The following is a 26,472-nucleotide window of genomic DNA, read 5'->3' as shown; positions in this document are numbered from 1 at the left end:
CTCTACACATTGGTGCTTTAAATTGGAGGGAAAAATTGAAAAAAGATTTTGTTTAGCATGTATGGCATAGGAACAGAACATAAATGACTCACATGCAACAGAACATAAATGACTCGCATGCTAAATTTAACATGAGAGAAGTGCATGTTTTACCCTATAATTATCAAGCCTCCTAATTCTATTCTTTTAAAAAACTCTACCATTTTCATTTTATATGAGATATTTTTATCACAAATTAAAAAGATTAAAATACCCACAAATTATGGATCATAACCTGATGGATCATACTAGGACTGATCTCAATGACTGAAGATCAGTACCCGGTGTAATATGTTAGGTTATAGATCATAACCTATCAGGTTAGAAGACCCCCCGATGGCCGGTGTGTTTTGTCAGGTTATAACCAGCAGCCGGCTGGAGACCCGCTAGTGGCCGGTGTAATCTGTCAAGTTATGGATCATAACTGGTCAGGTTATGACCGGAGACCCGCCGGTGGCCGGTGTAATCTGTAAGGTTATGGATCATAACTTGTCAGGTTATTGCTGGAAACCCACCGGTGGCCGGTGTAATCTGTCAAGTTATGAATCATAACCTGTCAGGATATGGCAGGTGGTCGGTCGGAGACGCACCAGTGGCCGTGTAATCTGTTAGGTTATGGATAATAACCTATCAGGTTATGGTCAAAGACCTGTTGGTTGCCAGTGTAATCTGTCAGATTATGACCGGCTAGTCGGAGACCTGTCAACGGCCGGCCGGAGATGGGAGATTGCTGGCTTATCTTATAATTTACCAATAGACTATTAAGGATAACATTAAAATTTTAAAAAATGTTTAATTTAACTATTTTTATTATTTTAATTGTAAAAAGGGTAAAAATTAATGAGCTAATATTTGTGGGGTTAGAAATAGATTGGGGTACCTATTTGAGGGGTATTTCCCTTGTTCTCTCATTTAACATTTTAACGCTATACATCAACATTAGAAATGAGCAGAGCTAGGAGGCTCCACCACCCTTGGCCTCCAGCCCCTGTTTCTTTTGATGCTGGCGGAGTTGTCAAAAGAAAAATGGACTTGCCGGTCCGTCCCCATATGGGCCAAAAGGAAACAAAAACGAGAGTACATTGGGCTGGCATGAATAATGTAAGAGTAGGCGCAGTCCGGCCCACATTTCATATAAGATAGGGGAAAGGAAAAATGAGACATCTGTAATTTAACTTTTACTCTTCACTCATATTCTTTTTAGTCGAATAGTTATTTTAGTCAAAAAGGTATTATATTAAGAGTAAAAAATAATAATTTAGATATGTGTATTTTAAGAATAAATTTAACAATTTTTTCTAAAGAAAAAAAAATACCTTATAAAAGTGTACGAATTTAGATTTTTATTCTTTTTTAGTCAAATAACTATATTATTTAAAAGAGAAAAAGAGACAAATACATTTTAGAGTGCATGGCTCCATATTTTTACTCTTTTACTATTGATTAATACCCTTTTAGTCAAATAAATATATTATTCAAAAGGGTATTAATTAAGCGTAATGTGTAAAAATCTAGACCCACGCACTCTATGAGTAAGCTCAGAAATTTTCTCTATAAAAAAACTTTTTTGAAAATAAACGCCAAATCCAGGTCTTTATACGAGTCGGGCCATACCGAATGCTAAACTTAAGCCTTTGTTTGGTATAGTGGAAAGAAATTAGAGGAAGAATTTTGAAGAGGTAAAGAGAATTTTGAGTTGTTTGGTAGAGAATAAATGAGGAAGAAAGTGAGTTATAAATCTATGAGACCCACCATTTTTCAATCCTTACAACTTTGAAAAGAAAAGAGACAAGTAAGTGAGATGTAAAATAACAATTTTAACTTGAAATCATTCACTATATTTTTATTTATATAAAGATTTTATTGTAATATAGACTAGATTTTAACCTCTTTTTTTTTGTTTTTTTCATTTTTCTTTCTCGTCTACCAAACAACATGAAAGAAAACTTTCTTTCTATCATTTTACTTTCTATCATCTATGAGACCCACAATTTTTCAATCCTTACAACTTTGAAAAGAAAAGAGACAAGCAAGTGAGATGTAAAATAGTAATTTTAACATGAAATCATTCACTATATTTTTATTTATATAAAGATTTTATTGTAAAATAGACTAGATTTAAACATTTTTTTTTTCACTTTTCTTTCTCTTCGATCAAATAATATGAAAAAAAAACTTTCTTTCTATTATTTTATTTTTTTCACTTTGGTATTTTATTTATCCTTCATTTTTATTTCCATCATTCATACCAAACATAATATAAGAGACGAGTTTTTAAACCGGTATGTTTAGTCCGATCAAACATAATATAAGAGACGAGTTTTTAAACCGGTATGTTTAGTCCGATCAAACATAATATAAGAGACGAGTTTTTAAACCGGTATGTTTAGTCCGATCAAACATAATATAAGAGACGAGTTTTTAAACCGGTATGTTTAGTCCGATCTAAACTGATAGTTGGTCCTCGTCCAGTCCCCAACATTTGTGTTTTGGATTTGTGCTCAGCACTTATCCATAAATGCTCATTTTGTCCATTGTGCTTACCATGCAGGCCTACAAATATAACCATGCATGCATCATCACCTCATGGTCACAAAGCAAATAATTAAACAATTTGAATCTTTCTTTTTCCTCCCTAGAGGCCAGTGAAATAAAAATGATTGCTTTACAAGTTGTTTGTGTGCATGTCATTCATTTAAAACCATGCAAGTGCCAGCTAATAAATATTGTTCATCAAAATATCCCATTTTTAGACAATTTCACCCCCACAAGGAAATTGGTTGATGAGCTATTTTCTTTGGCCTTTCTGTTTAGAGAAACACGCACAAATGGCAACAGTGGCCACTCAGCATTGATGAAGATAGACAAGTTTAACCGAAAAAGAGAGAAGGGCATTATAGTAATTTCATAATATGGTGAAATTGAATCTTTTATGTTTATTTTTTTTATTGCATTTTAATTTGGGCTTTTGGGGGTCTCCTTAAAAGAGGCAAGTAGTACCATAAATCTCTCTCTGTGAGGTTCAGAGGAAGAGAAGTAAAACTACAAGAGGAAAGGAAAGGAAAAATATTAAACAAAAAAGTGACTTCCTTTTCTTCTTCTTCTAATCTTATTCTTCTTGGGCTTCTCCCTTTTCTCCTTCTAATCTTATTCTTCTCGGGCTTCTCTTCGATAAACTTTTGAGAGAGAGAGAGAGAGAGAGAGAGAGTGGTTAAGAAAATCGGCCATGTCTTTGGGCTACGCGGAGAAGCTTTCGTTCATAGAAGATGTGGGCAAAGTGGGAATGGCTGAATTTTTCGACCCACCGCATATTTTGCAAGAAAAGGTTTGTTTCTTTTCCTTTTCAAATTTTTTCTTTTAATTCTCTTCTGACATTTTATTCTATTTCCTGGGTTGTTTTGCTCTAGTACTGTTATTTGCATTTGATGATCGTCTAAAACTGTAATAACCTTAAATGTTACGCTTAATTTGGTGTATTTGTTACTACTTTGCTTGGGTTATATTGTTTCTTGTGTTGTAATTTTATCCTTATTGAGATCTGATTCATGGGTTTTGGCGTTAATGTGCTTGTAATTGGATTTCAGCATATTTTAGTTACTTTTTTGCGATTAACATTGTGAACCCATTTCAGGGTTTTGGCATTTTTAATCACTTTTTACATTGGACATGAATTTTAATTGAAGGAATGTGTATAAATTTTGCACTTCTGTTTCAAGTTTTGGGAAATGAAGTTCCTTTTCTCATCAATGGAAGTGCCCGTGTTTTTATTTATTGATTCTTTTCATGGTTGCATACTTGCATTGTTGCTTGCTAGATGTCAAAGATAAAGTAGCTCTACTCTTGAATTATCCTAAAAGTTGCAAGATTTCAATTAGGTTAGAGTATGGATAAAGAATCATGTAGTAGCCAGGTTAATTGATTAAACACTATGCCTTGGGACTTTGTTCAGTTTTTAGAGATTCTAGTTTCCACTTAATTGGCAATTTGTTGATCTTTGTGTGTGAGATTATGGGTTGTTCTATTCGAGCGTTTATTTTGTTGACCTTAACGCAAAATATTTCCTTTTCGATATCAGGTTGAACGCCTTGCATCACTGATTCACAAGGTTTGACTGACACATCTTTAAGATATACATCCTTTTTTTTTTTTTTCTTTTTTTGCCTTTTTTGGTTCCAAATAATTAGCTGCCTTTAACTTTATTTTCGTTTTGTATGCAGAGTAAGCATCTAGTGGTGTTTACAGGTGCAGGAATTTCAACTTCTTGTGGTATACCTGATTTTCGAGGTCCAAAAGGCATTTGGACACTTCAGGTGAGTCACATTCTGTCTTGTAAAGTTAATGAGCAATAAGTGAATTTAGTGGGTTTTGGTTCGTATATTTTTGGCGGTGGTTTTGGCGAGGTTGGGGGTGGTTGTTCAATCGGTCTTTTTGAGGAGCAAGTGTTTCTTACAATTGGGTACAGTCAAGAGTTAGGAGTATAATTTCTTTAGAGTATAGTGTCAATATATTAATGTATTCACGTTTATTGTAACTGTAATGAAAAGGAAAAAAAATAGGCCTCCTTTTTGCCCTTATGAACTTATGTTCTGATGTTCATTTACTACTACAGCGTGAAGGCAAAGCCTTGCCTGAAGCATCATTGCCATTTCATCGCGCTGTGCCGAGCTTGACTCACATGGCTTTAGTTGAATTGGAACGAGCGGGCATTTTGAAGTTTCTTATTAGCCAGGTAAGGTTGTATTTTTTTGATCATGTGTTGGCCTTTCTCCTCGCTTTTGCTTTGCTTTCTCACCCTTTAGCATGAAAAATTGTTGTGCTTTAGTAGTTGTTTCTTACTCTTCCCGAAACCTGCTTCCCAAGTTTTATGCTAGTATGCTTGAAAATGCATTTCTTTTCATTTTTCTGTCATTGCCCACGAATTGTGTAGATTGAAGAGACTGTGAGGAGGTCTGTAGTTGTTTGTGAGGCAATTGAAATGTTTTTTGACAATTTTTTTTTTCACTACGTTCTTCAGATTAGTCCTCTGTACTAGTGTTGTTACCATCGTATGCAAAACAATTTCATGTAGTATAAGATTCTTTCACTTTATAGTACTCATGCTGGGTTTCCCCCAAATTGGTATTTTTGCTGTACTATATTTTTTATTCCATGTTCTTGATCAATGCTAGAATGTTGATGGCCTCCATCTTCGATCTGGAATACCGAGGGAGAAACTTGCTGAGTTACACGGTAACTCTTTCATGGAAACCTGCCCTTCATGTGGAGTCGAGTAAGGCTCGTTTTTTCTTTGTATAAGGCTAATGCACTATTGTAACGGGCTGAGCTTTTTATTTATGTCTCTTTGAATTTATTTGCTGGGGGAATCATTATACTCATATGTTGTCTTTTAGTCAATAAGCTGTAAAGTATCGTCACTTTGCAGTTTGCACTTGCTTATGCACTTATTATTATATCTTGAATTTTCACGTTCATAATCGAAACTTCAGCTCATGATGTAAATAATAAACCTATGAAGGTATCTGCGGGATTTTGAGGTGGAAACTATTGGCTTGAAGGAGACTTCCAGACGGTGTTCTGTTAAAAATTGTGGGGCTAAACTTAAGGATACAGTACTTGATTGGGAGGTACTTCTTTCTTTACCTGTAGAATGCTTTCTACTATTTATTTGATTTAGCACTCCTAACCTTTTAGGTTGGAACAAACTGGAAAATTTATGAAAAACATATCAAAATCCACTATTCCTTTTCTTAGGACGCATTGCCCGAAAAGGAGATGAATCTTGCTGAGAAGCACTGCAAGATGGCTGATATTGTTTTGTGTCTGGGGACCAGGTAACAATTGAATTTCGCACTTTGTTAGGATGAAGTCTTTCTGATTCATATCTCATATGGGACGAAATTATTAATTAGAACTCGGTCTATGGATCGATAATATTTGGCAGTCTGCAGATAACTCCAGCATGCAACCTACCTCTTAGATCACTTCGCGGTGGGGGAAAGATTGTTATTGTTAATCTTCAGGTGAACTTTTGTCCCTAGTTAATTTAGTACAAGAAACGTTTATTTTCACAGATATTTGTGTAGATTCTTCACCTTTTTTCATTTGAATCTATGTAATATTTCAACACTCCCAAAATTTTCCGCACACAAATTCTGACACTTCCAAATATTACGTTTCAAAATTCAGATCAGGGTTTGTGTAGAACTCGTGTAAAAGAGATGAACCAGCATATGCACATAGGGAATGATTAGTGAAATTTTGTGCCAAAATCAATGGGTTTTGGATTGTCACTGACACTGTTGTTTTACGTGCTTGTTCCACTTTGCAGAAAACTCCAAAAGACAAGAAAGCAAGCTTAGTGATTCATGGACTTGTTGATAAGGTATTTGATATTTTGCTTTGGTTGCTAGAAATTTCAGCATCTCTCCATTTTTTTCTTTTGGGTAATAATGAAGTTAGAAATAAAATGATATTTTATGGGCAATTTCTGGTTGTCTTCAATGTTGACGGAGGACTTGAAACATAAATTAGTATCCTAATTTAATCCTGTTTATCACAAATTAGTACGTGTCAACAGTTTATTTTTCTTATCAATAGAAGCATAAGTCAGTTTCCTACGTTATATCATGTTTAGTAACGGGAACAAAATATAGCCTTTATTCTTACATGTCAACTGTTTATTTTCTTTATTGCATTCTTATTTGACTTGCTTTCTATTGACTTCAATTTGATCAACAGGTTATAACGGGTGCCATAAACTTGCTTAATCTGCAGATTTCTCCATTTGTGAGGATCGATCTTTTTCAAATCATTTTAACTCAAGCCTTGAGTATAGGTAATTCAGCTCTGTATGTATAGTTGTTACTTATTACAATTTCACGGAAACATGCATATCTGACGAGTTTGACAAATACTTCGAGTGGAAAGAATAAGTGCTTACTGACTCTGCATTATCTCCTTAGCTGCACCATGCATGTAAAGTATGTCCTAGATTTCACAACGAAATTAGGCAGAGAACATATTCAAGTTTCTTCCTCCTTTCTTGTATTTTTTCAAAAGATATCTTTGTTCCAAACTAGCAAAGATGCATTTTCAACATTGTTCTCTTTGCATCGGTTGATATAAGAACCTAATGCGAAGATATTGAACCAAGAATTCTTCTGTAGACCGAGTCCATAAATCAACTTGCATCAGCTTATTGTCAACATGCATTACTTGAGTTGTACATTTTAGAAAGACATTTATGTCTATAACCACAATTGCATGCATAATGAGTAAATCTAAATAGGATTTTTTTTTATAGAAATTGCTAGATTGGTTTATCAAACTGTATTACATTTGGTTAATTTGTTTTACTTTTATTTATCTGTTTTCTATCTATTTTTAATGTGGTGCTTTCCCTTCCATTGCAGATCAGAAGTATGTGAACTGGAATCTCCGGGTAGCAAGTGCACATGGACCCAAAGCTCCATTGCCATTCATCAAATCCGTCGAGGTGAGTTTGCTTTTAAGTAAACCCATTCTGCTAATTCCCCTAGAGCTTCAATGTTCATGTCCTACTTGGTTTTAGAAATTCAAAGGTCTTCAAAAGCCCATTATTCTGTATTCTCCCATTCTGCTAATTCCCTTAGAGCTTCAATGTTCATGTCCTACTTGGTTTTAGAAATTCAAAGGTCTTCAAAAGCCCATTATTCTGTATTCTAGTATACATCCTTTGCGGAGGTTTGCTAATAGGTAAAATTAGTAATTTCCTCTCACCACTCTTGATGCTCCGTAAGAAACTGAGTAAATCTGTGAATTTCAAAGGGGTTGAATATTGCACTTATGACTTTTGCGTCTAATATGAAATGAACCGCTTTCAAGTTCTGGTTTTGAATATTTGCTGTAGGCAAGAGGAACTGTTTTTGTACATCAAAATCTATCCTGCCAGGGGATATAGAGTGATTCCAATTAGTAATATTATTTGTTTTTAATAAATTCCTTATCCCCACGAATTTGGTTTGGGGGACAAACCAAACCGCTTTACTAATGATTAAATGATTTTTTTCCCCATACCACAAGAAAATATTTTGTTGTGAATGAACAAGAAATGTCCAAGAAGAAGCTGGATTCATTATAAATTCATTCTGATCCCAATCCATAATTTTCTCTCCTACGAATTTTCTTGATTCGATCCATATCCAGTTTATGATAGTCCATTATGAAATCTTTTTGTTTCTGGATTCTTTCTTCATTTGGGGGCTAACTCTTTTCTGATTGTACTCCTAGGTTTCCTTCTTAGACGCGGAAGACTACAAAGCAGCTCTTTTAGAAAAAGAACCATTTCAGCTTAAAAGGTAATAATTGTATATCTTTGATTCAAACAGAGAAGGTTCTATATTTTCTGTAGAGCAAAGTCCTTTTATCGTGTATGAGCATAACGTGACACTTGATTTCTAGCTCTTACATTTTGGATTTTAAACATTTGGAGAATCCCATTTCTGAACAATTTTTCTAGGCAAGATATAACACACACACTGTTATCCTCTCTCATTTTTTGTTTTCGACTTCTATCAGACGGACGGTGGAAACCAAGTCATTTGAATTGGTCTTGAAACTGAATTTCAGTGAAGGTTGCGGTTGTCCAAGTATCGAAATAAACATTCCTGTTGATTTCAAGGTGAGATGTTGCAGATACCATTTCTTTGTTTTTTTTTTTTTTTTTTCCTTTGCAGTCTCTTTTATCTTTCGCTCTATTTTTATATCCCCTTCTAAATTTATGTGCATGTATAGACACTTTGTGATGTCTTTTTGTTCAATACTAAAAAAATGCAAACTTCTGGCACAAGATAGACGATCAGAAGTATTCATAAAGATGTAGATATCCTTTTGTTCTCCATGATTTTGTACATGGTAATATGAGGCTGGTTTGTGATTGGTTTTGGAGTCATCAAAGGTACTTTCGCATATAAATTGGTACAACGGGTGTGTTTGTCATTCTGAGAAGTTAAACTTTTAACTTTAATATCAGGTATTGCTTCTACTTCGTAAAAGTTAAGCTTAAAGTTAAGCTTCGTGCTAATGCCATCGGTATATTTGTCACAGAAAAGTATGAAGTGGCGCATTTAATATGGTGTGTTATTTTGTGCTTCATTGCAAAATGTTGTTTTAAATGCTATATCTACCGACAGTTGAAACTTGTAAAAGAAAATTTCTTAATTCTTAAATAGTTGAAAAATGATAATATTGTAATTATTAGTGTCTTAACATATCAACCTATAAGCAACCAAATGCCAAAGTTTAGCATGTGCTTTAGCCTTGCATTGGAGAACGGTTTTCTTACCCGAACATCAAATGCATTGACATAAAAATTTAGCATTGCATTGTAGAACAGTTTTCTTACCCGAACATCAAATGCATTGACATAAAAATTTAGCATTGCATTGGAGATGCTCTAAACCATACTGACAAATGCTCGGTTTTCTACATCATAAGATATTGCTCAACTTTTGTATGTAATTGTGCAGGTTCCAACAGACTGTTTTGACCTTGAAAAGGATAGCATATTTCAAAAGCTGAGAGAGACAGCAATTAAAGACTCGTGCTGTGGGCAGAATGCAGTCATTGAGAGAAAGGCTATTTTATCCCCGGCTAGTGAGGTCACTGTTTATGCCACTGTAACCAACATTGTTAGGTACAACAAAGCCTCGAAAGTGTCGGAAGCCAATTCTCCGAGCAATGGTAGCATCAAAAGGAGAATTGAAAATGGCATCGGGACGTCGAGGAAGCGACCGAGAGGGCATAAGCGCAAATCTAAATTCTTAACAAATTAGAATAGTAGACCATGTAGCTGTGATTCGGGTTTCTCTGTACATATATTTTACTTCTCATTACAAACTAACGGAAATTATAATACATAGGGACTGAGTGAATTTTGCTAGATAATACACTCAGTCTCTCGCAGCTATTATGGAATAGAGAGGTGGTGTTGATTCCTCTAACATTGTAATATGTATTGTGAAGCTTCTTGGTGTTGGATGATATCATTCATTTAGCCCCCAATTTAGGACTTGTTTGTTTCACGTGTTTGAATCCATTATTCTAATTTTGTTGTAGTCTTTTTCTTTCATAAAAAAATTTAAATGAAATAAGTTTTCATTAATGGGTTCTCTCAAAAAATTTAAATTTAAAATTAAAATTATTGGCTTAAACGCGTGAACTAATTAGAAACTGTGACTCGGGTTTTTCTGTACATATATTTTACTTCTCATTACAAACTAACGGAAATTATAATACACAGGGACTGAGTGAATTTTGCTAGATACTACACTCAGTCTCTCGCAGCTATGCTGGAATAGAGAGGTGGTGTTGATTCCTCTAACATAATGTTGTAATTTGTATTGTGAAGCTTCTTGGTGTTGCATCATATCATTATTAGAATCTCACATTGGCCGGAGATATTGACATAATCCACTTAATAAGATGAGGGCAATCCTTCCCTAACAAGCTGGTTTTGTTAGGTTGAGTTAGGCCCAATATCTTTTGATTTTTGTAAAATAGTATCAGAGAAGACCCAATTTTACAATGTTGGGTCTCCCAATATCAACTTATTCGCAGCGGTTTGACATGGTCAACGCTGTGTGTGAGGGGGCGTATTAAAATCCCACATTAGTTGGAGATATTGGCATGATCCACTTAATAAGGTGAGGGCAATCCTCCCCTAACAAGCCGGTTTTGTTAGGTTGAGTTAGTTCCAATATCTTTTGATTTCTGTAAAACATGAAATCATTCATTTAGCCCCCAATTTATGACTTGTTTGTTTCACGTGTTTGAACCTATGATTCTAATTTTGCTGCAGTATTTTCATCTCACAACAAAATTTAAATGAAATAAGTTTCCACCATTAGGTTCTCTCATAAAATTTAAATTCAAAATTAGAATTACTGACTTAAACGCGTAAACCAAACGGGTCATAATCTCCATAATTTAGTTTTTCTCCCTCAAAGGATGCCAAGGATGTTGCCATTGGTATCGGTGTCAAACGGTTACTGTAGGTAGAATGTCAATTATATTGAGCAAGTAACGCATCCAAGAGAAAAGTATCTCTTCATATAACTAATTTTAACCCATGTTATCTCTATATGCATGAATAATCTTACAGCGTGTTTACCAGACCTAACCGTAAAAGAATTTAATAAAAACGCTAATTAGAAAAAAAAAAAAAAAAAGGAAAAAAAAAAAAAAAAAAAAAAAAAAAAAACAAGAATGACGATCATTGATTTTTTGTTTTTCTTCTAGCGTTTACTTGTCCATTAGCTTAGATGAGAAACAATTTATTTTCTTAGTGAAAAAATATAATAGCCGTTTTTGTATTTAATATTGATGAATTTAATGGATCCTTTTAAATAAGGGTAATTTTTAAACATACCCCTTAAAATAAAGTCTTTTTTTATTTTTATCTCTCAAACATTAGCCTATATATTTATACCTTTTAGACTATAGTCAATGGTAGAATTTTTTCAAAAAGATTACTCTTAGAAGATAAAATCTGCAATTCTCACTTATTTTTGGAAGGATTATTAATTTAGGCCTGGAGGGAGAGGTCATCTCTTCATCTTTTGTCTCCTTCCTCTCTTCCCTTCGGCTAAACAAGGGATTGATGTCTCTCTCCACTCTCTCCATCCATCCTTATCCGTCACCCCATCTCTCCCTCCAACAAAACACACTCTTGATCTATTTAGGCCTCATTCGTTTCGCTGATAAGAGTTGAGATGTGATTGTATGTGAGAGCTTTTTACTGTAGCAAAAAAGTTAGATGTGACTATTTGTGAGAGCTTTTTACTGTAGCAAAACTCGAATTCTAAACTCGAATCAGCGAAACGAACGAGGCCTTAGTCACTATATTAAACTTTGGAGCTTTGAAGTTCATAGTTCGGCTTTTCTACAACGTGTCATAAACAAGAGCAATTTTTAAAAATACCCCTTAAAATAGAACCCTCTTTTATTTTTATTGCTTAACATTAGCCAATATATTTCTACCTTTTATTTTAGACTATAACTAGTCCAAGGGTAAAGTTTTTTAAAAGATGTATTTTTAATAAGTCGGGTACTTAAAGAAGTAGAAACTGTAAATTCCTTCATAAACAATCTATTGGATCTTAAAAAATATACCAATAAATATGAGACCTATCATTTTGTCAATAGAATGCCATTCTAGTCCCAAACTTAAAAGTTTAGAGCATATAAATCTCTATAAATTAATCCTCTTAGAACCATAAATTTATTGATTAATCGAGATATTATTTAATTGAGATAAATTAATATCATTGGGACCAAGTTGGACCCCTAACAATATTATTTTATCGAGATTATTAATTTATCGAGTATTACTTTATCGAGGTTACACTATATAGTGTCAGTGTCCATTCTAACATTTAAGTAGAAAAACTACTCTTTAAATATATTAAATTTTAATATTTAATTACTATTAATTAATGTACTAACTCTTTTTATTGATCAATACAATATTATTGTTTTTAAATTATTTTAAAATTAAAAACTTTCTTTTACAAGTTTCACATCTTAATAATTATAGTAAAAAAGTAAACATAGCATTTGAAATAATAATATACAATAACATATAGGGTGAATGAGGAAAATAGCAGAAATGGACAGAGTAATTAAAATTTATAGCAGATATTAGTTTTAAATTTAGTATATGTCATAAAACTATCTGATTCTCCCATTTTTCTCCTTCCTCCCCTCTCTTTGATCTCCCTCGCACGCCCTCCCTTTCTCTCGCTCACCCTCTCTTTCTCACCCAACCTCTCTTTCTCGCTCACCCTCTCATTCTCTCTCCTCGCTCTCTTTCTCTCTCATCATCTATCCCCGACCTCCCTCCCTCATGGACTTCAAGGCGATGACGATTCGATCTCGCCAATGATGATGACACGAGCAGAGCAACATATCTGGTGTGCCACCATCATCGCTGGAGAAGCTGACCAGAGACATCGCGACGTGGTTCTGCGTGCGTGTTGATTTTGGGGTTTGAATTAGGGATGTTAGTAATTGCAAAAGTTACAAAGAATCAGATTATAGCTTAGTTTGGTATTGTTGTCGATTTTGAAAAAATTACTTTTAGCTGTGCTGAAAGAAAAAACAGCTGTTACAAAAAAGACAACTAAGTGTTTGATAAACTATAATTATAGTAGTTGTGTTGGTTTTAAAATCAGTGTAATAACATTTGGTAAATTATGAGGTTGAATTGCTGTAGATAGTTAAAAATTACGACAATATTATATTATACTATAATATATATATATATAATTAAAATATAATATATATTTATTATATTTAATATAATAAAAAACTATTATTATATAACATATTATATAATTATATTATACTGTAATATAATATTAATATAATTACAATATTATAAAACATATTATAATATTACATAAAAAATAATAATATTTCAGTTATAATATAATTAAAAATTACAACTAAATTATAATATATTATATTATATGAAATAAATATATTATATAACCATAACGTCTGTAATACTCTATAATAGATAATAATATTAGAATTATAAGATTATATTAATATTTTATTATATTAATTATTATATTATTATTAATATAATAAATATAATTATATTAATACAATATAATATATAATATTATTATAAAATAATAATAATAATATCATATAATAATTATATTATAATATCATATTATTAAAAAAATTATAATATTATTATAATATCATATTATATGATAAAATAATAATATTAGAGTTATTAAAATAATTATGATATTATTTGTTATAATATTACTATTACATTATATTATATTTATTATATTATTGTATTATTATATTATATTATATTACGAGTCTGAATTTTAGATTGAGAAGATTGTAAATTTTAAATTTCATTAGGGGTATTATGAAAGTTTCATTGATTGTACTATGTTAATTCCCGCACACTCTAAAAGCTAAAGTTCCCTTTGGACTGCTTTTGATTTTGGCTGTAGATTCTTCAAAAATTCTTCAAAAAACACTTTTGAGGAGATTTACCAAACACTAAAATCTGCTTTTGCTATAAGCAGAAGCTGATTTTGAGAGCGAAAAGTAATACCAAAAGCAACATATGTCCGATTTGGTAAATGGAGGATTTTACATAGAAAATGATGGATTTACTAATTAAATAGATGTTTTAGTGTTGTAAACAATAAATTATTTTCTAGTAAATTAATAATTTACAAGGTAAATCCATTATTTACCTTGTAAATACTTCATTTACCAACATACAAAATTCTATTCAATTTAGTAAATATAGGATTTACATGGTAAATGATGGATTTACAAGTCAAACAGAGATTCTGATGTTGTAATTAATCAGTTGTTTTATGGTAAATTATCGATTTACATGGTAAAATTATTATTTTATAAAAATTGACTATGATAAATGAAGAATTTACCAAGTAAATGCAAGAGTTACCACATTTACTCTCTCTCTCCTCTTTCTCTCATTCTCTCTCTGATAACCATCACAAACTCTCATCCTCTCTCTCATCATCAATGAAACTCTTCTAAAAGTAGAATTTGTACACCATATATTAAAATTTTAAAATATGTTATTTATAGATTTTTATTTATCTACTATTTACTAAACAACTAAAACTACCACGCTATTTAGTACCTCAAACTGCTATTTATTACAATTCTCCAACATAGTATATTAAACATATCATTTGACATTTTTTACGGTTGTTAAATAGTATTATTATATTGGAGATGGTCTTAATCCATGAGGCCAACGTCTATATTTAGGGTGCGTTTGGTTGGTGGTTAATTCAAATCGTGATTTATTACAGTATTTTTTTTCATAAAAAACACACGTAAACTAAAAATAATTTTAAATTATGATTCTAAATTCAGAAAACCAATGTCTATACTTAACCGTGCTCGTCTCTCTTTCTATTACGTGTTACAAGACGATAGGTCAAATTCGGGAAAAAAAAAAAAAAAAAAAACTTTCCCAAGTTGGATGCCAATAAGAGGAAGGTGTATTGGTGATGAGGCTTAGTGACCAATTACAAAAGTAATTAACAAAAACCAAGTGGGTTGAAGGGCCAACACCTGTATGTTGACCGTCCACCTCTTACTCCCGGTAAAGACAAGCCGGTTTTGGCCAATCAGAGAGAGTGTTATTACCGGCATTTCTGGGTTTCCTCGTTGAGAACGCCGGTTTTGCCACTTGGACCCTACCTTTGGGCCCTCTATAAATTTGCCTCAACTGCTCTAGGTGCCCATTCAAGAGACAGTCTCAGTAACAAGTTAAATTCAGAAAAAAAAAAAAAAAAAAACAATCCTTTTCCTTTTTTTTTAGAGAGAGAGAGAGAGATAGAGAGAGAAACAATGGAACGTATGAGTGGTTTCCATGGCTATCGCAAGCATGCAAAGTCAAGCTCTGGTAAAGTGTTTAACAAAATGGGTTTTTCCCATTTCCATTTATTATTGATTTTTATCACCCATTTTTTTCTTTTTCATAAGTTTTTTTTTTTCTTTATTGTTTTGTTAATGGGTTAATTTCTGATATATATTTCACCAAAAGGAATAATGCGTTTCTCATGTGTTCATAATTTATTGTCTTTTATTTAGCTCTTCTTGTGCTTGAATTTTTTGCATGCATGGGTTATTTTCGTAGATGATTTTGTCTATTTTCGCAGGTTTTCTATTTGCACTATCCAAGTGCATTAGTGCTCTCCTGCATAACTTTGCACAATATATCTATATATATATAGATATTCTTTTATATACATATAACACATATAATTTAACTTGTTAGATTTCATTTTAACTCGGATTTTGATTTGTACCTCCTTTGAGGCATTAAGCAATGAACTTTTGTTTCCCTCCAATATTGCTTTGAGGCAGAATTTTCAGCCGATAGAAACAAATATAAAGAAAAACAACACACACACACACACACACACATATATATATATATATGTGTGTGTGTGTGTGTGTGTGTGTGTATTGTACAAGTACCTTTATATCTATACACCCTTTTCTCCTTGTATATATCTAAGAGTTGTAACGCTTATACTCTAGGTTCAAACTTTCTCTCCTGTCTAAATATGTTTGATATGAGTATCAGTTATGTTGTGAACCTTTTTTTTTTGGCTAAGATTTTATAACATACATATATCTATATATATATATATATACACAGATGTGTGTGCGAGAGAGAGAGCAGCTCGCTATTTTTTTTCTTATTTTTAAGTGTTGAATTTTCTTTATTTTTTTCTTGCTGATTTGGCATGCATGCAAGGACTCCACGTAGGAACATTTATGTTATTTACTTTTCTTTTTTCCTTTTTTCCGGAAAACTCTCGTTGGTCACGTCTCTACTTTTCCATTACTATTATTATTATTATTATTTTTTATTTTTTTTATTTTTTGGGTAGAGCTAGGCATAAATATTATCTATCTAGTTGAGATATAGGCATTCAAGTTTTTTGTATAGATACTTTTCCCGGGAAACAAACAGGCGATTTGGTTGGTGGGTCTAGCTTCCAAAAGCTGATCCCAACTTCTGACTCCCATGCAAACCAGTATTTCCTTATATTTACATCCATATATACATATATATATATACACACATACATATATATACATATATAGATATATGCACATGAAGAGTTTGTCATGTTTAGTATATCTAGAGAAACGTAAAGGTTTATTTTCTTTCAAAAAAAAAAAAAAAGGTTTCAAACCCACGACAGGGAAACAACCTGGAGAAGCTGAAAAGGCTTTGACTTTTGTAATTACTAAGAGGGGCACAGAAGAAATCGAAACAGTATCGTTTTAGGTGGGACCCATATTTGGTGGGTCATGTGGGACCATATTTTATTTTATTTTTCAAATTTTCTCATTTGACATTATGGTTTAGGTGGGACCTAAATAAATTTCAGTCCAAATTTGGCCCTTTGTTGCTTGTGCTTGCTTGGCAAAAAGTGGACCTACGCTAGCCGACAAAAAATGCAGTTAAAAAGGTGTTTCTTTTTCCAAAAAAGCTTTTGACCAACTTCTGCTAAATTTGGATTTGGTTTTTAAGTCCCTCCTGTAATTGCATGACTTTCATAGATCTTATATCCCAAATTTACCTTCAATTACATTTTAATCTCTCTTAACTTTTAAAATGTCTCACTTTCATAGATTAATGATATTTTCATGTGTTAAGAAAAGTATATATGTGTTGTCCCATATAGAAAATGGATGAAAATGTGAATTATAAGACTTAATAAGTTAATTTTATGAGTTAAGTTGGACTCTTAAAGTGTGTTGAGTCAGCTGTACATGTGATTTCTCCTTAACAAGTAGTATTAAAGCCGATGGTTCGTTCGGATCAAGCGATCACATCCGATTGCAATTCCACATGAGAAATAGAAAGTGAATAAAGATGTGAAATGATTTATATACATGGAAGGACCCAAGACTTAATAGATTAATCTTTTGGGTTATGTTAAGCTTCTAAAATGTGTTGAGCTCCTAAAAGTGTGTTGGACCAGTTTCACATGTTATTTTTCTCTAAAATCTTTTTTCCTGCCAATATATTTTTTCTCCTACCGACACATATTACATAAATACTATAATATATGTGTGTATGAATGTCTAATGCTATAGTTGATGTTGTCGTTGAACTCTAGATATGTATGGAATCATTGTTAGATTATTTTTCATAATTATCAAATATTAGTAATTTTTTTCTCTTAAAAGGTGGGACGCTTAATACCCGTTTAGTTCTTTGTTTAAATTAAAATTCAAATTTTTATCATAAAAATACTGTAACAGAACCACTTGAATTGAGATTTAAACCCCTTTTCTAAACATGCATTAATTAAACTCAACACTTCATGAATAGAGTTGAGACTAAATTTTCCAGATAAAGTACATTTAGGGAGAGGTTAGCTCTATAATAACTACCATGCATTATTTGTTCAACCACATATAGATACATGTATGTGGGAAGTGTTTTATATAGCCAAATATTAACGAGGATGATATACATATATATATATATATATGTATACACTATTTAATGCTTATTATTAATCCATATCGTGGTGGTTGTGCAGCCTTGAACATAGCAATGGCCAATGATACCAACTCCAATAGCAACATCAACACAGGGGGTGGGCGGGGCGGTGGTGGTGGCGGCGGAGAGCGGCCCCAAACCCCGTGTGTGATCCGAGAGCAAGACCAGTACATGCCAATAGCCAATGTGATACGCATAATGCGGCGTATCCTTCCCTCCCATGCAAAGATATCCGACGATGCCAAGGAGACCATCCAGGAGTGTGTGTCCGAGTACATCAGCTTCATCACCGGGGAGGCCAACGACCGCTGCCAGCGCGAGCAGCGCAAGACGGTCACGGCCGAGGACGTCCTGTGGGCCATGGCCAAGCTCGGTTTCGACGACTATGTTGAGCCCCTCACCGTCTTCCTAAACCGCTACCGTGAATCCGAGACTGAGCGCACCAATCCAGGCCGCCACGAGCCCTTTCTGAGGCGCGGTAGCAGCGGTAGCGGTGGAGGTGGTGGTGGTGGAGGAGGCGGTGGTGGTAGTAGTAGTAGTATTGGCATGATGGAGTATGGGGGTGGTATTGCTAATGCTGCTCATCATCTTAATATCGGTGGTGTTGGGCCTTATGGGCCGGGCTTCAACTTGGGCCCTTACCCGGGCCCAGGCACACTCGACCCGACGAACGGGTATTTTCGAGACGGGTCTGGTGGAGTTGGACTTGGAGGCGGATCCTCTTCACAGAATGTTTTGGGTGGTTATGACCCTTTTGCTCAGTTTAAATGACCAAATAAAGTTGTGACCAGACTGAATAATAATTGATTGGTGACTAGGGGGGTAGTTTATAGCCGTGATTAAAGGGTATTTGGAAATTTTGGTGGCAAAGGCCTAAGAAATTTCTTTTCTTGTTATGTTAATTTGGGTACTTCCTATTTAAGTTCATCAGAAATATTCCTCAAAAGAAAGGGAAATTCCGTATTTTTTCATATTGTGGCCCATCAATGTTCACAATTGTTCTATATGTTGCTCGTTTGAATCAAGCGAAGTTATTACCCTTTTATTGTTGGGTATTTATTTATTTATTTTTTGTTTAGTGGTTTTAAATTTGTTTTAAACATATCCTCTTAATTGGTCTAATTTACATAATTTTAAGGTCCGTTCACTTTGCTGATTCGAATTTGTAATTTGAGTTGAGATGTGATTTTATGTGAGAACTTTTTACTGTAATAAAAAAATTAAATGTGACTATTTCTGAGAATTTTTTACTGTAACAAAACTCGAATTCTAAACTCAAATCGGTGAAATAAACGTCTTAAGATTTACAATGATTATTAACTAAACTGAAATAGTGTTTGAGTTATATAAGCTCTTGGATATTTTGTTTAGATGCCCTCTATTTGAATAATTCTAATAAATTGCAGTTCCATTCATCATGAAAAGAAAGACGGGAAATGCTCTTTGAAATAAATCTTCCATTTTTATTACATGATAATAATAATAAAGAAAAAAAACAGGGATAATGGATACAATAATTCTCTTTGGAATAATTTTATTTTTCTTGTTAAAGCCTTAAAAAAAAAAAAAAAATCCATTGCCTAAGAGTAGAGGTGAGCATCACTTGTCGTTTGAGTTCAAGTACAAATGATTTTCTTTAATATAATCAATCACTTCATCCGCAGTCAGATATTTTATTGACAACCCTCTTGAAATGCAATCCCTGCAAGAAAAAAATTTAAAGGTGTTGGGGCAGAAAGGCTTGTTTAACTCAAAAACTATTTCATTTAAGTCCATAATAAACACGTTGGTTTACTTACCTCACTCTTGTTGAGCTTATTTGGTTTGGTACGAGTTCATCCACAATTCTTATGTTACCCTGTCAAGAAAAGGCATTACTTTAAATTTGAGTCAAGATTATTGAATCAAACATTTGAAATGAGTCAAGATTATTGAATCAAACATTTGAAAAATATTCAACACTTGAAAACTTATATTGGGTCTAATTTGATACCAAATTTCCATTTGTTGAACTAATGCAGAATTTCAATTCAAAATAGACCAAGAACGTACAAATAATCGATAATTAAGACTTCAGTTTGGTCAGAACAATTCGGTTTGCTCCGAAACTTGACCTTTTTCACACATAAGAAGGTTAAGACAATCTGGTGGTTTTTAATCAGAAAAGTGAAATTCTTCTAGTTAAAAGAAAATGATATATGTTGGCAAATCAAAACGTCCGATTACCTGGTTCTCATTCAAGATCGGATTATCCGAGATAATTTTCTCGATATCTTGTCCTTCTCTTTGAATGCAAACCACACCATACTCGCTGCATATGGTCCTGACCTGGCAGAAAAAAAGAGAGAGGGATTTAGCAAAAGCCTAGGATCGAAATCATTAGATTCTAGAGGAACGAGTACAACATGAAACCACTTGAACAGATAATGGCTCAATATATTCTGAATAATCCAAAGAATATCAACAGATATATATAGCATTCTATATAAATACCTGCTCAGGAATCCAAAATCCAGGAATGGAAAAAGATTGGAGGAGATCGGAACCGCAAACCACCATGACCCTAAGGGATTCTAACAAAGGAACAAGAAAAATGAAGCTTAAAGTTGCAAATAAATCACAAATCAAATTAGAACTGAAATGGTCAATTGATTAACAAAAGAGATCATAAAAGAAAATGATAATGCGTGCAACTTGTCATTGGAAATGGCTTTTAAAGCTAGACCAAGAAAAATGAAAAGAAAAGATGAAATGACGATATTCTTACCTCTGGGTACCAGGTTGCCCTCACATAGGAAATTTTTGATTCTAGACAAAACGTTTAAAGTGCGTTGATAGGAACTTTGTCGTGCCTGTAATATGAATACAAATTTCATACATAATTCAACTCATTTTCTCACCACCAATAAGAACTCTGTATCACAATAATTACAGCCCATCATATGAGACACCAAGTAAGTAGTTTTGAAGCAAGTAAACGGGCACATGATACACAGTAAAGTTACTGAGGATAATTTGCAAACTCAAGCTTTTACATGGTTTTGTTTTTAGGTTTTCTTTGTTTTCCCCTGCCACTGTAACTCCGGTGTTAGGGCGAAAGGAAGAAAGAGCAGTAGATTACCTCCCATGGATCAACCATGATCAAATCGGAATTTTCGCAGGCAAGCTGACACAATCGTATTCGGTGTTCTGCCGATATAAGGCCCTATACCAAATAACTAGTTTGTTAGGCCATCTAAATACAGCTACAAAATTAACAAAGCATGCAAGTGCTACAACAAGGTACCTAAAACCGCATAATAACATCAAATTGACTCATATGAATTGCCCATGTACAGATTTTGAATCTTTGTTTATCTGCTATTAAAAGAGACATACCCTCTTCTTGTATGCGTCATTAACCGGCGACATATAACCTCCAATAACATAGAGGCCTTCCGAATTTAGCGCATCTCTTGCCAGCTCTGTGCACAGTAGAAAAATGTACCAAATTATGCATTAGGTTAGTGCCTTGCCCGAGATAGAAACATCTATAATTAAGTTGGAAAAATAAATGGCATAAACTAAGAACTAATTGAAAATTGTACACAAAATAGCAAGTCATATCAGAGATGAAATATGAAAACCTTGATATTAACGAAATCAAGAGTTTCAATATACAGAAATACATTAACATCAATGTTGGTAAAAACTAAAACACATATAGATCATATTAGTGACATTTCGATTCGACAGCAATATAATTTTCTCCATGTTATCGGGAAGAGTATCAATAAACTTTCCCATATGTAATCCTTTTTTAATTGATTTCTCAAGTAATAAACAATTCCAAAAAATGTAAAAAACCTGTATAAAATGACTAAAAATCACTATAATGGCTTGAACCATTTCCTACTTTGGCATAAAATTATGCAAACAATAACGAAAAAGAAGTCCAGAAAATTTTGACATTTAAATTTCATTATAATATAATAAAACAAAAGTCTCTCTGACTTTCATTATTAATCACCACAGTAAAAGAAACTCACCAAAGAGGCGTAAATGCATAAAAGTAGGAGGATTGAAACTTCCCGTAGCCACTAGAACTACATATATCTTGTCCCTATAAATAAATAAATAAATAATTTTGTTAACATGAAAAAATCGAAAAAAAAAATTGAAACTTAATATTGCAAAACAACCAAAGTAGAAACCGGACTTAGAGATATATGAATTCCTTGATGTCAAAATTCAATCTGAAATTATTTCAGAAAAGCCTAAAACTTTATGTAATCAATGGAAAACAAAGCTAAATAAAAAAAAAAAGTTTAAATTGAATTCGCACTTACTTGGAATTATGATCAACCAAACCCAGAGCTAATTTATTAATCGGTAAAGGAATATCCATGACACCTGAAAAAAAAAAACCAAATTAAATAACTAGAGCAGGACAAAAATAAAATTAATAAAAAGATAGATTTTTTTTTTTTTTTTGGTTCTGGGCCTTCTCTAAAGAGTTTTCCTTTGTAGTCTTTTGCTCACCCAGAATTCAACAAGATCTCTGGGATATCAGAAGAAACTCAATTTTGCAGAAGATTAGGGGAAGTTGCAGAAGAAAACTGAAAAGAAAATGGAGGAAAAACGTTTTTGAGGGATGCCCTAAAATACCCGCCAAACCGATAGCATATCGTTACGACACGTCGTTTACGCTTATTATTGACATTGAAAAACAAAAAGGACACGTGAAGAAATAGACCGCGGATCATTTTTTAATTTTTTTTCTTTTGGTCCTCGAAGATGAACGTCGTGTCGTTTCTGTGAGGCAACGAAACGATACCGTTTTTTTCCTCCCTGAAATTTGGAAAACGTCTCGCGTTAAGGCGTTTTGAATACGTTGATGACGACGATTGAGAAGCTGATGGTTTAGATCTTCGAGAAGAAGTCCCGGATCCTCGAACACGTCAAGCAACAGTCTCGTCTCTTCGATCACCACCTCGCCTCCAAACTCCTCATTGACGGAATTGCCACTCCTCCATGGCTGTTGACCTCCTGTGGGCCATGGCCAAGCTCGGTTTCGACGACTATGTTGAGCCCCTCACCGTCTTCCTAAACGGCTACCGTGAATCCGAGACTGAGCACACCAATCCAGGCCGCCACGAGCCCTTTCTGAGGCGCGGGGGCAGCGGTAGTGGTGGTGGTGGTGGTGGAGGCGGTGGTGGTAGTAGTAGTAGCAGTATGGCATGATGATGGAGTATGGGGGTGGTATTGCTAATGTTGCTCATCATCTTAGAGTCCGTTTAGTTCATGGATTATAATTATTTTTAATTTACGTGTATTTTTTTAAGATAAAATACTGTAACGAATCACGAAATATATTCAAATTAGAAAACGAATCCCTCTACTAAACATCACCTTAATATCGGTGGTGTTGGGTCTTATGGGCCGGGCATCAACTTGGGCCCTTACCCCGGCCTAGGCACACTCCCCACCAACGGGTATTTTCCAGACGGGTCTGGTGGAGTTGGACTTGGAGGCGGATCCTCTTCACATAATGTTTTGGGTGGTTATGACCTTTTTGCTCAGTTTAGAGACGTTTGGAAGGGAAATTCGTGTTATGATTCGAATCGTAATTCGTAACTCGTTATAATATTTTTTCTCATAAAAAATACACGAAAAATGAAAATAATTCTGAATTATAGTTTTGAATCCATAAACTAAACGTACCTTAAATGACCAAACAAAGTTGTGATCAGACTGAATAATAATTGATCGGTGACTAGGGGTAGTTTATAGCCGTGATTAAAGGGTACTTAAAAAATTTTGGTGGCAAAGGCCTAAGAAATTTCTTTTCTTGTTTATGTTAATTTGTGTACTTTCAATTTAAGTTCATCAGAAATATTCCTCAAAAGAAAGGGAAATTCTGTATTTACGCCTTTTGGTGAGTTTCTTTTACTGTGGTGATTAATAATGAAAGTTTGTTTTATTATATTATAATGAAGTTTAAATGTCAAAATTTTCTGGACTTCTTTTTCATTATTGTTTGCATAATTTTTATGCCAAAGTCGGAAATGGTTCAAGCCATTATAGTGATTTTTAGTCCTTTTATACTGGTTTTTTACATTTTTTGGAATTGTTTATTACTTGAGAAATCAGTTAAAAAAGGATTATGTTGACGGTGTTTTTCTGACAACTCGTGAATATCTCCCAAAAATACTCGCGAGATCACACTCAAGATTCGGTTAAGGATTAAGATTGAAAAATAATGTAAAGGAGACAACAATTTTATAGTGGTTCGGCAATAATTCTTTGCCTAATCCACTTGTGTATGCACTAATATTTCAACCGGTTACAAGCTCTTTCTTTTAGTAATGAAATGGTGTCTAACCCCTTTCTGGATTTCATTGGCCCTATTTATAGGCCTTTACATATGAATGTGTATTCTCCGTTCCCAAGGAGGAAGCCATCCTCTGTCCTCGGTAAGCGTGAGAGTAGGTGAGTTTTGCTGATTCTTCCTATCTGCCGCCTGACCTTCTGACTTTTGCAGTAGCAGTCGAATCAGCACTCCCCTCTTCGAGTTGACAAGACAGTTGGTAGAGAGAAACAACAGCGATACCCCGGCGCCGTGGCCTCCGGACGCCGAGTCACTGCGCCCGGCGCCCCTTCCCGCGCATGGTCTCCCGGCGCAGATAGTGGCGTTCCCTCGACACCAGCGACCGATCCTCTGCGAGCATTCCTCGGCGTCTGTCATTCAAGAGGGTGGCCGATCTCTCGACCATGGTGTAACAGATTACATATGGGAAATTTTATTGACAACTTTCTCGATAACATGGAGAAAATTATATTGATGTCGAGTCGAAATGTCACTAATATGATCTACATGTGTTTTAGTTTTTACCAACATTGATGTTAATGTATTTCTGTATATTGAAACTCTTGATTTCGTTAATACCAATGTTTTCATATTTCATCTCTGATGTGACTTGTTATTTTGTGTACAATTTCTAATTAGTTCTTAGTTTATGCCATTTATTTTTCCAACTTAATTATAGATGTTTCTATCTCAGGCAAAGCACTAACCTAATGCATAATTTGGTACATTTTCAAAATAGCATCAAGAGAAAGGAAAAAAGGCCATTTGCCTTTATCAAAATAGCATCAAGAGAAAGGAAAAAATGCCATTTGCCTTTATATTTTTATAATGGCCAATCGTCTAGTGAACTCTAATTCCTATCCATCATTTTTAACCATGCAACATCTCTTCAAATTCTTTAACTAGTATTTATTTCATTAATTTTCTTTCTTTCTTTTTTCTCGGCTGATTGACTAACTGGAGTTTTTGGGCGACGATGATACACTTCTATATTGTGTGCGTGGGAGAACTTAAGGCATGACTCATGTTCGGCAGATTGGTAATGAAACTAATCTCTCTTTCAGATAATAATAAAACTTGTTAAATTAAACGAAACAAATAACTTGATATGATACAGTCAATATCGTCTAATTTTAAAAATCTGGATCCATCTATATTTCCCTCAACATCGTCATTTTCGTCAATGGATGAAAAGACCAATCATTCAAAAGCCTTGAGCACGACATCAAGTACTACTTGTTGCTGGAAAAACGATATAAATGAGTAAAAATTTATAGAATGAATGTACACAGAGGAAACGTCAAGCTAGACAAATAAATACCAAAAGATAACAAAAGTATCGTAAAACGACAAATATGTGCAGAGAGCAGTGAGGAGAGAGAGACCTAGTGGGGAGAGATCACAGAGCAGTGAGGAGAGACCGAGAGGTGAGAGAGCACCGGAGAAAGTCGGCAAGACGGCGGGCGAGAGGACTGAGCACTGAGGAGAGTATTGTGAGGGCCCGAGAGGAGAGGCGGCCGAGAGGTGTGAAATGAGGGAATACGGTTCACAGTTGAGTGGTTGCCCTAATGCCAGCCTAGGATTAGAACTTGGGCCAAAAGTATAATATTAATGGGCCAAAAGTAAGCCTGGGGATGTATTGTGTGGGTTGAGTTGCGGGTTGTTATGATCCGACCCACAATCCGTCCCAAACACATATCGTTTACGCTTATTATTGATATTGAAAAACAAAAAAATGTCACGTGAAGAAATAGACCGCGGATCATTTTTTAATTTTTTTTCTTTTGGTCCTCGAAGATGAACGTCGTGTCGTTTCTTTGAGAGAACGAAACGATACCGTTTTTTTTTTCCTCCCTGAAATTTGGAAAACGTCTCGCGTTAAGGCGTTTTGGATACGTTGTCGTTTTTCCTCCAAAAAAATTTCCAAATTCAAAATTCTCATTCCGCGCTAAACCATCTCACATCTCCAACGTTCAAACCCAAACCCAACCCT

The 26,472-nt window shown here is 34.0% G+C and overlaps 3 protein-coding genes across 4 annotated transcripts; 2 read left to right on the top strand and 1 right to left on the bottom strand.

Annotated features, from left to right (window-relative positions):
- Window positions 1–3,162: 3,162 nt before the first annotated feature.
- On the top strand, window positions 3,163–10,080 carry LOC21401192 (NAD-dependent protein deacetylase SRT1). 2 transcript variants are annotated; one of them, XM_024171604.1, is made up of 14 exons: window positions 3,163–3,364; window positions 4,115–4,144; window positions 4,257–4,349; window positions 4,649–4,768; window positions 5,208–5,308; window positions 5,555–5,663; window positions 5,791–5,870; window positions 5,981–6,059; window positions 6,368–6,421; window positions 6,814–6,874; window positions 7,452–7,534; window positions 8,308–8,375; window positions 8,596–8,698; window positions 9,546–10,080. In XM_024171604.1, exons 1-14 carry the CDS (start codon window positions 3,266–3,268, stop codon window positions 9,849–9,851), a joined length of 1,386 nt encoding a protein of 461 aa, XP_024027372.1. In that variant the 5' UTR covers window positions 3,163–3,265; the 3' UTR covers window positions 9,852–10,080. The 2 variants fall into 2 exon arrangements, with proteins under 2 accessions (XP_024027372.1, XP_010088444.1); XM_010090142.2 differs by having other exon boundaries at window positions 6,778–6,874.
- A 5,367-nt stretch (window positions 10,081–15,447) lies between these two features.
- Window positions 15,448–18,901, top strand: LOC21401191 (nuclear transcription factor Y subunit B-3). The gene is made up of 2 exons (XM_010090141.1): window positions 15,448–15,502; window positions 18,171–18,901. The coding sequence occupies exons 1-2, from the start codon at window positions 15,448–15,450 to the stop codon at window positions 18,899–18,901; spliced, it is 786 nt and encodes a 261-aa protein (XP_010088443.1).
- Window positions 18,902–19,574: 673 nt separating this feature from the next.
- On the bottom strand, window positions 19,575–22,764 carry LOC21401190 (nicotinamide/nicotinic acid mononucleotide adenylyltransferase). The gene is made up of 10 exons (XM_010090140.2): window positions 22,652–22,764; window positions 22,459–22,522; window positions 22,159–22,232; window positions 21,509–21,594; window positions 21,252–21,335; window positions 20,898–20,982; window positions 20,624–20,703; window positions 20,357–20,458; window positions 19,930–19,988; window positions 19,575–19,832 (listed from the first exon to the last, which is right to left on the bottom strand). The coding sequence occupies exons 2-10, from the start codon at window positions 22,515–22,517 to the stop codon at window positions 19,730–19,732; spliced, it is 732 nt and encodes a 243-aa protein (XP_010088442.1). The 5' UTR covers window positions 22,518–22,522; window positions 22,652–22,764; the 3' UTR covers window positions 19,575–19,729.
- Window positions 22,765–26,472: the final 3,708 nt, after the last annotated feature.

Source organism: Morus notabilis, unplaced genomic scaffold (genome assembly GCF_000414095.1).
Source record: "Morus notabilis unplaced genomic scaffold, ASM41409v2 Scaffold1185, whole genome shotgun sequence".
In the NCBI taxonomy this organism is placed as follows: Eukaryota; Viridiplantae; Streptophyta; class Magnoliopsida; order Rosales; family Moraceae; genus Morus; species Morus notabilis.
The sequence above is the reverse complement of the archived record's forward strand: the minus strand, read 5'-3'. Positions and strand labels throughout refer to the sequence as shown.

Excerpts from the sequence above, each read along its gene's own strand:
- LOC21401191 (XM_010090141.1), top strand. The coding sequence starts at position 15,448 with ATGGAACGTATGAGTGGTTTCCATGGCTATCGCAAGCATGCAAAGTCA. Across the intron at positions 15,503-18,170 it reads GCATGCAAAGTCAAGCTCTG|CCTTGAACATAGCAATGGCC; the intron begins GTAAAGTGTTTA and ends GTGGTTGTGCAG.
- LOC21401192 (XM_010090142.2), top strand. The coding sequence starts at position 3,266 with ATGTCTTTGGGCTACGCGGAGAAGCTTTCGTTCATAGAAGATGTGGGC. Across the intron at positions 4,145-4,256 it reads TTGCATCACTGATTCACAAG|AGTAAGCATCTAGTGGTGTT; the intron begins GTTTGACTGACA and ends TTTTGTATGCAG. Across the intron at positions 5,871-5,980 it reads GTTTTGTGTCTGGGGACCAG|TCTGCAGATAACTCCAGCAT; the intron begins GTAACAATTGAA and ends AATATTTGGCAG.
- LOC21401190 (XM_010090140.2), bottom strand. The coding sequence starts at position 22,517 with ATGGATATTCCTTTACCGATTAATAAATTAGCTCTGGGTTTGGTTGAT. Across the intron at positions 21,336-21,508 it reads ATGACGCATACAAGAAGAGG|GGCCTTATATCGGCAGAACA; the intron begins GTATGTCTCTTT and ends TATTTGGTATAG. Across the intron at positions 19,833-19,929 it reads ATAAGCTCAACAAGAGTGAG|GGATTGCATTTCAAGAGGGT; the intron begins GTAAGTAAACCA and ends TTTTTCTTGCAG.